Source organism: Bombyx mandarina, chromosome 12 (assembly GCF_030267445.1).
Source record: "Bombyx mandarina strain Sakado chromosome 12, ASM3026744v2".
NCBI lineage: Eukaryota > Metazoa > Arthropoda > Insecta > Lepidoptera > Bombycidae > Bombyx > Bombyx mandarina.
In genome coordinates, this window is record NC_143219.1 from 8,074,497 (window position 1) to 8,085,379 (window position 10,883).

General features: G+C 35.9%; 1 protein-coding gene across 1 annotated transcript; it reads right to left on the reverse strand.

The window, feature by feature from the left end:
* Window positions 1-1,301: 1,301 nt before the first annotated feature.
* Window positions 1,302-10,382, reverse strand: ry (xanthine dehydrogenase rosy). Its single transcript, XM_028181943.2, has 8 exons — window positions 10,156-10,382; window positions 8,606-8,760; window positions 5,902-8,071; window positions 5,113-5,421; window positions 4,699-5,036; window positions 3,729-4,533; window positions 2,283-2,450; window positions 1,302-1,435 (listed from the first exon to the last, which is right to left on the reverse strand). Exons 1-8 carry the CDS (start codon window positions 10,228-10,230, stop codon window positions 1,385-1,387), a joined length of 4,071 nt encoding a protein of 1,356 aa, XP_028037744.2. The 5' UTR covers window positions 10,231-10,382; the 3' UTR covers window positions 1,302-1,384.
* Between the last annotated feature and the right edge of the window lie 501 nt (window positions 10,383-10,883).

Genomic DNA, 10,883 nt, shown 5'->3' on the forward strand with positions numbered 1-10,883 from the left:
AACTAAATATTGAAATGTCCTTTTCATGAGTAGGTATATGAATTTTTTTAATTATTATTTGCAGCAACCGTTGACTGTAAAATAGTAAAACAATGGTTTTATGCAAAATACAGTCCAAAAAGCAATCTTAAGATATCTCAATGAGATTAAAACGATCATGTCATTACTAATTTTCTTAAATTACTCTATAATACTGAAATCACTAAGTGAAATGTAATTATTCTAACATTTCTTAAAGTACAACACCAATCACAACGCCTGATGTCACATATGAGTAAACTCATACGTGTTTGATACATGGTTAGCTCATCTCTTAATTTGGCTTCAAATGACATCATACAACATGCGTCCTCTTTAGTTTATCTAGCGATAACCTCGAGTGAGGCAAGTAAAACTGCATTGGATGCAACTTACTCCGGTTAAGGCTTGGAAAAAAAAAGGTAAAAAAACAACTTATTACTTGTCTATCAGGTATTTTACGGAGCTCATAGAAAATTTGAAGATTGGTGGGTTGTTGAAATGGCTATATTATGGTGTATTGAAATTGAGCAATAAAATTACTATCGGTGCCACTTCGGATTTTTTGTCAGAACATCTGAAGCAAGGTCTTCCAATCCCGTTTCTGCGGAATAGCCGTTGGAGCACCGTGGTACATGATTTCGACCTTCATTATGATATAAGTTTAGAACCGATACGTGAGTATCTTTAGATAGCATCAAAACGCTACTTCGACGAAGCGACGGGACACAATAATCCTCTTATCGTGGCCACCGCTAACTACATATCCGACCAATGCGACGGAGAAACGCAAAGCCGCCGTCGCCCGAAACATTTCTTGTCGGATCCCCCGGATCCACTCTCGGTGCTTTTAGGCCCATCAAGCCCTGATCACCGTCCTCGTCGAACACGCCGATCACGACGAAGAATTCGACGAGCAAACTAACCCAAAGATCCAGCCCACTGAGTTTCTCACCGGATCTTCTGTGGGTCGCGATTCCGATCCGGTGCTAGATTCTGCAAATCATTGCTCTTTCTAGGGCTAGTGTTAACAAATCCTCTCAGGTTTAGCCCGTGAACTAGCCTACTCGTCAAGGAGAAACTGAAATATCAAGGTTATTAGCATAGGGAGTGTAAAAAAAATCGACTTTTGTGGTTTAGTGTCACCCCTGGAATCACTGAATCGCTCCCATACGACGACGCACACCCCCGGGGAAGCGACTTTTGGAAAGATAAACTTATTCATATATCGATAAAATCAGGTGTGCTGATTTTTTTTTTGCACCCGTAAATAAAACAAAAGATCGGTACATATCTATTTAATATATTTCAATATAGCTTACAAATAGTATACGAGTGAGTAGGTAGTGAATTTTTCAATCTTTTGTTAAGGGACAACATTCCACGGCACAAAGCTATTTGGATCTGGTTTATCAAGCTGAAATAAAAACAATTTTTATTGTGAGTAAATAATATTGGTTCAACTGGTTAATGTTATGGTTAAACCGTTGACTTAGAATATTAAAATAAGAATTTTTATGGTTTATTTTGCTATTATCGTTCAAAGAATTATGTTTGTTTGATTTTTTTGGGTTATTTTTGTATTACGAATTCGAAATACCTTTTTAGATTTTTAAATTAGAAATGTTTGAAGAACTGAGTGACTAGACTTCAGAGATATTTTATGTCAAACCCTTGGTCCACCTCAATACATGAATAATTTTCGTTATCGGATCAGGGTTAGGATCCCATATACAGCACGGTTTGAATACCTACCCCCTAAAATGACCATTAGCCGCAACACTCACTTTCTACCTCTTTCAAAATCTATAAGTAGTTTGCAACTAAGCTCATCATGGAAATAGGCTATCGGTGGCAGAGTAGCCCACATCGCCAGATACCACCATCCTGTCTATTTTACTGGTAGGACCTCTTGTGAGTCCGCAGGGGTAGGTACCACCACCCTGACTATTTCTGCCGTGAAGCAGTAATGCGTTTCAGTTTGAAGGGTGGGGCAGCCGTTGTAACTATATTGAGACTTTAGAACTCTTATCTCAAGGTGGGTGACGGCATTTACGTTGTAACCGGTAACCACTTAACACCGGGTGGGCCGTGAGCTCGTTCACCCATCTAAGCAATTGTATATCTCAGAGTGGGAGGCAGAATACATATTTCTGATGTCTATGGGCTCCGGTATCCAGTTATCACCAAAAGGACTGTGAGCCCTCTATCCAAATAACGCAATAAAGTAAAAATATAAAATGTTTTTAGTGCCTAAGACTCACTTTCTTCGTTATATGGTCCTCACATGCCATTCGAATTCGAGCAGATGTTGCTGGTGCCTCCATGTCGAACTCGAGCGGTACTCCGGCATCTGCTCTTGCAGCTTTAATGGCTTCATGTATCGCAAAATAAGCTGAAGAAGCCAAGAACAGCGGAGGTTCTCCTACGGCCTGAAAACATTTATTTGAGGTTTTAGTTTGTAAATGATGTAATTTGTAAAATACTGTCTCGAAAATCCTAGTCGCAAAGTATCTTCTCATAAAAATAGTCGAATTTATTGTTTGTTTAAACGCAATAGTAATACTCCGAAACATTACAGAAGTACTTAAAGCATTTACTAAATATATCGCATTGCGAATGAGGTTCGTTAAAGACTAGGTCAGGTAGTCTTATGGGAAAGTTCGAGAAGGTTCTAGTGCTTTCTGTGCGGGTTGCATGTGGTGCATATAAACGTGAACGACAGCCAGTGGTGTGGAAATTTTAAATATTATGCGATATAACCGATCAAAGTTAAATAAAAGTGTGAGTTATAGTGAAAGTGAAAGTAACATGGCTTAGGAGTGAGCGTGAAAGTGTTTTATAAAACGTATTAAAAACGTGAATTATTGATAAAATTTGTGCATTATAAATCCCAGCTCGTAACTATAACTTCACCTGTATGTATGTATGAAATCGGAAATAATATGATGAATAAAAATCAAATCTTTATCTAATTATGTGCACTTCTGGTGGTACAACGGAGCTGGTCTGCTGATGAACCTAGAATGTGGGCAATGGAACTTGAATGTCTACTAGTAAACTTATCGAGTTTGAGCTGATTAGATTTATCCTAAGGAGTACTATTGACACGGTTACTACACATATTATAACTTTTTAATCAGAAGCAGTTACGGTTCTCTTGCCTATAGTTTTACGATGTCCAATAAACGCTAACTCTGCTTATAAATTATAGAACTTTACTAACTAAATCTAATCTAACTTATTGTGAATCTTTAATGATGTAGTTAGTAGGTACTGGTTTAAGGATGAGAGTATCAAAATTGTACCTTGCTAGTCGGTCAAGCTAAATTCATGTTCTAAGTGTATATGAGCATAGGAGATGTTAGATAAAAATATTTATTTATGCATATGAGAGACACATTAATTACATTTCGAAAATAATCTCCTCAGATCTGTTTATATTTATTGTTTAATTTTAACAACTTATTTTCTACGGACTAAATGCACCGCATGAAGCCTTGTCATAGTATCATGGACGCCAACACGTTGTAAAAATATTATCACAATATATTATCCTTATCAGTGTATTGTTTTTTACTTTAAAAGATTAAAGTCGAACAACGAGCAAATCATGCTAGATAAATGTTGAAGCCCTCGTTTTCTCGCAATATTGTAATATGACATGTTCTTTTCATTTTAGTACTAGAGTTATGAACTGAAAATCTTACCTTAGAAGAATAAACTGCTCGAGGGTTAGGTGCACCCTTTAACAACGAAACGTTGAATTCTAGAGGAATATCGCCAAATCCAGGAATTTTGTAAGCACCCGGCCCTCGCGAATATAAAGTTCCGGTGGGTGAATAAATTAATTCTTCTATGGTAAACAAACCGTAGCCTTGTATGAAACCGCCTTCAATCTGGCCAATATCTATCGCTGGATTGAGACTCTCACCGAGGTCCATTACAATATCCGTTCTAAGGACTTGGTGGTCACCGCTAAGACAGTCAATTTCTACTTCCGTGCAAGCAACACCGTATGTGAAATAATTAAACGGTTTTCCCGAAGTGGTCTTGAAATCGAATCCTATATCCGGTGTAGCGTGGAAGCCGGTAGCGGATAAGCTAACACGGTCGACATAGGCAGCTGATACCCAATTTTCCCATTTCCCGTCCGGATTCTTATCTATATACGGTTTTAGGCGCTTCATTATTTTCTCGCAAGCCTCTAGTACTGCCATGCCGTTTAAATCTGAGCCGGCACTAGCCGCTGTTGCCGAAGTATTAGGGACTTTATCAGTACTTGTTTCGCTGATGTGAATTTTAGAAACGTCTATACCAAGAGCCCGAGTAGCTACTTGTATCATCTTTGTATGTAAGCCCTGTCCCATCTCAGTACCACCGTGTGATAGAAGTACTGAACCATCAACATAAACTAATACCAATGCACCAGCTTGGTTTAAAAGTTTCTCCGTAAAAGCGATACCGAATTTTGTTGGTATTACCGAAATACCACGTTTTCTCCATCTGTGTTGTCTGTAAGAAAATTACTTTAATAAATAATAAAAATATACTAATAGATTCGCGTTAATGGTTAATAAAAGCTTAGCTTAACTATAATTTTTTATGAATGATTTTTTTTAAATATAGTTTTATGACCAGCTCAGTATAATATAATATTATTGGATTTTCACTACATACTTGTTGAATTCTTTAATTTTTAATTTTCTTTCTGCTAAATTAGAGTTTTGTACACATTCGTCCCAACATCTTTGTAATGTACAATATGTCAAAACTTGTCCATAATGTGTAGTATTATTTTCTCGATACAAGTTTAGTCTGCTTATTTCCTCGGGAGATTTTCCCAGTCGATGAGCTATCTCTCTAACCATATTTTCGGCACCAAACATTCCTTGGGGACCTCCGAAGCCTCGAAAAGCCGTATTTGAAGGTAAATTAGTTCTACAAACATATCCGGTCACTTCACAATTTGGGATGTAATAAGCATTTTCAAAATGGAACATTGCTCGTTCGACAACCTAAAAGAAATTACAGACATCAGTACAATACAATTACAAATTAATCAACTAAATTTAAAATTCATTTTGTACTTACTGGACCTGAGAGATCAATGGAATAGCCTCCATTGTTATAAATATTGACAATAGCTCCAACAATTTTTCCTTCTTTAGTTGCCGCTGCTTTATACTTTATCAGGAATGGATGTCTAGTGCCCGTCATCTGCATATCTTCGTCTCTATCGAGCATGCACCGCACGGGCCTGTTGAGTTTATGAGCAGCTAATGCAACCGGTAATGCCACTAACATACCCCGTGACTCTTTTCCACCAAAACCACCACCCATACGTTTCACTCTCGCCACTATTCTATTCATCGGTACGTGCAGGATGTGACTAACCAGTTTCTAGAAAAACATAATACTGTTACAGATACTCTCTATCATACTGGGTGTTAGAAGACCGCTTCCGAAAACGAAGACAGACGATAGTACTAATGACACCTTTCATAATGGAGTTATTTAGACAACTGTTGTAAATAAGTATTCGTGTGATCGCGCGAGTCTGCGCCGCGCCGCGCCCGTGCGTTCGTTGATCCGAGCATCAGCTGTTTTTGATTTTGTGTTTCATTGCTGGTTTTTTTTAAGTAATGTATTTTTATGAAACTATAGTTTAATTTAGCTGTACTAACATGATGGAGCGTAATAAATAATAAATATGCTTATGCTATTAATAAAAATATGTTTTATTTTTAAACAGGGTCGATTTTTATTCCGTCCCATCAGCAAAGGTGTCATTAGTACTATCGTCTGTTTTTGTTTTCGGAAGCGGTCTTCTAACATCCGGTATAAAATTTTAATAAAAAATTTCCATATTATTTAACTCACTGCGATCTCTGAGGGATGTTGGCTGGAACAAAATATTTCTATCTCGTCGTCTTCTTTCTTTGGAATAGCAAACGCAGCATGAGTCTCCAAATAAAAATGTTCTTGACCTCCCATACGACACTGTCCTTCTATTATAATATTATTTTTATCGTCAAACACGGCTTTTACATTTCCCCGTTTTATTGTTTTAGGGAATTGTGGATAAAATGAGTTATATTTTATAGCGTCTTCTATAGTAACGATAATTGGCTGTATTTCCTCGTATTCAACTTTAACCATTCTTGCAGCAGCTTGAGCAGTAGCTTGATCCACAGCTACTATAACGCCAATAGTTTGACCTTGACTCAACACTTTATCTCTTGCAAACAATTCTTCATCGTGAAATATAGGGCCAATGCTATTTTGTTCTTTTGTTAAGTCTTTTGCTGAATAAAATGCTATAACACCAGGTTCGGCTAGCGCTTTTTTTGTATCTACTGATATTAATTTTGCATGAGCTTTTGAACTCAAAACAAATGCTAAATATAGCTCACCTTCTGCAATGGGCATATCATCGCAATATATTGCTTCGCCTGTAGCCTGCTTATATGCTGACATGTGCTGTATCGGCCTTCCAACAGCATCACTTTTAAGCTGTTTTTCTCCGACCAATTCAAAGTATTGAGAACTTTTCGGCACATTTCCGTGAAAACTATCTGCACCGCTACCGTAGAACGATTCAATAAGATCTCCGTAAAAATAATCAGTTGACATTGCTTTTCCAATAGCCAAATAAGATTTTAAAAACAAACTCATAGTCAATGCACGCCGAAATTGTATATTTCCACCTGGTGCCGATGGATCTAATGGCAGTTCATCTATCAGTAACGAATACGCTTTTTCTAACATGTTTTCATTCCACTTAAGCCCTTTTAATACATTTCCAGTGTTTGTTGCAATCTTTGTTACGGGAGCCATTCCCCCGAATGCCAAATTTATATATTTTATAACATTTGTGTTCTCTTCGAATTCAACATTAACAGCTGAAGTTACTATGGATATATCGTCCTCTCTTCTTTTCGCTTGCTTAATAGCCTTCAGGTATTGAAATTTGGTTGAAAACGGTATCTCTATTGAAAGTAATATTTCATTTGATTTGACGACATTCTTTCTATACCCAGTGAAAAACGTTTCATCCATTAGCACGGTACGATGGCCGTTTTCTTGACTGAGCAGATTAAGTTTAACCTTGAGAGACATTAAAATCGGATTCAAATCAGATATCGGACTGCCCGTCATTACATTCCCGCCAATGGCAGCAACATTTCTGATTTGTTTTCCAGCAAACCAATTCAACATTTCTACTATAGTAGTTAAGACTCTAGTTTTGTATGGTGGTAGTTTCTTTATATACTCTCTAAAAGTTTTTTCGATGTCATTGAGTGTTACTGAAGCTCCAACCGTTAAACCATGCTCATTTTCAGTAATAGTATTCAATTCGGGAACGCAATTAGGCATTATTATTATTGGATACACAAAACGTTTGAATTTAACTTCAACACCAACTTCACTATTTCCCACTACCACTTTTGCATTCGGGAACTTATCTTTCAACGATAAAACTGTTTCTATGTTAGTTGGGCGATACCACGTTGTTTGTTTACCACGATATATTACGTACTGGCTATCGTATATTGAAGATAATTTCAATTCTGGTGGAAAAATTGGCTCTTGACTGGAATCGTAAGGTAAGAACGACGACTTGTCAAAAATATATTGTGATTCACTATCTGCTTCTTCATAGCTATCCGATTTATTTTTGCAACAGTCTTTCCCCATCGCACAAGTTCCGTTCTGTGGTCCATTCTTGACAATTCGTTGAGTCTCCCAATCTTCGATAAACGTTTTGTAGCCCTCTATTATGGCGCGATAACCTGTACACCTACATAAATTACCTTGAAACGCGACCTCCAAATCAGAATACTGAATATTTTTACAGCTTCTCAGTAAAGTATACATGGACATTACGATTCCAGGCGTACAGAAACCGCACTGTGATCCGTGGGCTTTTGCTATTCTTTCCTGAACTGGATGCAGTTTAGTTTTGGTTGATCCAATACCTTCAACTGTGGTCACAGCCAAACCGTGCATAGCACATACTGGTGCGAGACAAGCATTTACTGCCAGATGACTGATAAAATGTTAAGAAAGTATATAGCATATATTTTATGTAGGCCTATTAAAACAATGTTAAAAGCATGTACAAATAAATAAATGATAACAAGAAGAATTATAATTTTACTAAGAGGAAGGTAAGTGCAGAATAGTAATCTATATATATAAAAATGAATTGCTGTTCTTTAGTCTCGCTAAAACTCGAGAACGGCTAGACCGATTTGGCTAATTTTAATCTTGAATTATTTGTGGAAGTCCAGAGAAGGTTTAAAAGGTAAATAAATATGATAATACACGGAATTAAATAAAAATATCAATTTTGTTTTTCCTTTTCTTTGATGTGTCCCCCGTCGGACGGATTCCTTTTGTTTGTTTTAAGTTTATTTTATATAAAAGTTTAGGTCTTTTATTTGTCAATTGAGGCACTACGAAGTCTGCCGGGTCAGCTAGTCTAAATAAAAACATATTTTATATTTAGATATCAAAATGATGACATAGTAAACATTATCTGTGTAAATTATTTAATAAAGCTACGAAAAGTAAAGGATACATAATTTTATTTTCTTGTCGGTTATATTTGGAGACCATAACAGTGCAAGCACCACATCCGCCTTCCGCACAACCTAATTTTGTGCCCGTCAGTCGAAGTTTCTTTCGCAAATACCATAATAATGTCCATTCTGGATCAGGACTAGATTCTATAACCTGAAATCGAAATAGAGCTATTGATTTCTTCGAAGCGAATTATTTACATCAATTAATTTGTCTCCAGGGTGATTCAAGGCAATCAAGAATTACGCCACACCTAACGAAACTTGTAGAAATGTTTTATAACGCAACTGACGGATCCAATGATTAATGAAATCTAAGTTAAGATCAAACTCAGCACGAAATTATATTAGTAGGTTAAAACAATACTAAATTAATTTCTCCTCAGTTAGATGTATTTTAAGTAAATCTACTCCGTATCCTTCAGTAGGGACGTTGTGCAAATAAACGTCGTAATGACTTGTGTACGCTCGACGGGTCAATATTATCATAGACCTATCAATCAACCGACGACCCTGTTTTCTGATAAATAATATTATTGAAGTAAACTTAAAAACAAAGTTTTATGATGCAATTTTTCGTGTATTGTCTTTGAATATTTATAACATTTAAAGAAATAAATGTGAATTAATCGTGACTTTTTTCTGTTTATAGGAAAAAATTGACTTTTTTAATAGCTTAGATAGGCGGACGAGCTCACGACCTGATCAGTTAGGGCCGGTGCCACTTGCTCGCAATGATGTACCTAGTCAAAGAAGTGGTTAACAACAATTGTACGATTTAATATGCTGCTTGTTCTGTTCTCTTTATGTTCTCTTATTCATATACTATACTCGTGAAAAGGTAATAAAACGCTATGAAAGATACTACAATTAGAGAGTTACCAAAGAATGGCGTTTGCCTAAAATCTCAATACGGTAATTGATATGCTACAAAAATTATTGCCAGTCACTGCTCTAAAACTAACGCCCATTAGTGACGTTTTTAATGTATTATGATGTAAACTGTATTAATACAGAAACTTCGGGTTGAAACACGATTTTTAATTTCCTTAAAAAAGTGTTAAGTGGTTAAGTTTTGTCCAACAGAACGCTAGACCCTCACTATCAGATGAATCTATCAAGTCCGTCTTCGACAGCAATAACGAAACATTAATTTAAAATAACAGGTTTTCAAATGTAAAAAAATACCAAGGGCTTCCTACTCATCACACTGGATTTTATAGCAATAAGTAAAGATCGGACGCACACAGAGAAATCGAAAAGACTCTTTTCTTCTGATAATTTAACAGAGAAGCTAATTGCACGACATCTATGTCGTATAACCTGGAAAACATTATTAATAACTATCAAGGTTACGCAGAAACAAACATAATAATTTATTTCTTTTGTGTATTTATGCTCGTAGCTATCTAACTGAATGAAATGAAATGTTAATGGTAGATTTTTATTTCTAAAATTTAATTAAAGATAAAAACATACATACACTAGCGAGTTTCAACTCAATTTTGCTCAGCACAAATTGATTTTTAAAGTAAAAAAAACCGCTTACCTTTTTACCATTTACGTAGAAAACAAGTTCGGTGCATATTTTATTCGGATCTTCCTCAGCATTCAATAATCCCATGTTTCACAAACGATAGAAAAATGCATTAAACAGTAGAATATAATCTGCGTCTTACTTCCGTCACAAATAAGACAAGACTGGGGAGGGAACTAAACGAACTAAAAAGAGTCAATGATTTGGTCACTGCCTCACCGCCCGCTATTATATTGCCGTATACAGAACGACAATTTTAAATCACTTGTTATCTGCTTCACATAGCAACGTATTTATTCAATAATTTGCCTTTATTTTTTATAAGTATACTAATATTTCTAGAATACATAAATCTGCATATCCCAATATGTACAATAAATACTTCCTTGTAATTATTAATTTTATCTATTGATCAATATTATTCTAACTGACACTTTTCTAAGCTGAGTACCCAAGGAATGTTTACCTCGAAATTTTACTGTCGACATAAGAATCTAAATCACTCTGAACAAGGAAACCATTATCCTTTACGAACCATAAACCCAAAGAAACTATACTTGTAAAAAATTAAATACGTGTATAAAAATAAAATTCCGGTTCGGTTTTGATGTGAAGGGTTCCCCCCACCCCGGACAGCAATAAAATTATAAAAATAATAAGAATATTTTTAAGAATACTTGCTATCCGTCGTTCGTAAGATACGAGATCTTACGTTTTTTTTTATTGCTTAGATAGGTGGA

Bases quoted from the DNA above. Each gene is read 5' to 3' on its own strand.
- ry (XM_028181943.2), bottom strand. From the start codon at position 10,230: ATGGGATTATTGAATGCTGAGGAAGATCCGAATAAAATATGCACCGAA. The intron at 8,761-10,155 runs GTAAGCGGTTTT...TTTCGATTTCAG, and splicing joins TCTACGTAAATGGTAAAAAG to GTTATAGAATCTAGTCCTGA. The intron at 8,072-8,605 runs GTATCCTTTACT...ACATTTTATCAG, and splicing joins CGACAAGAAAATAAAATTAT to TCATCTGGCAGTAAATGCTT.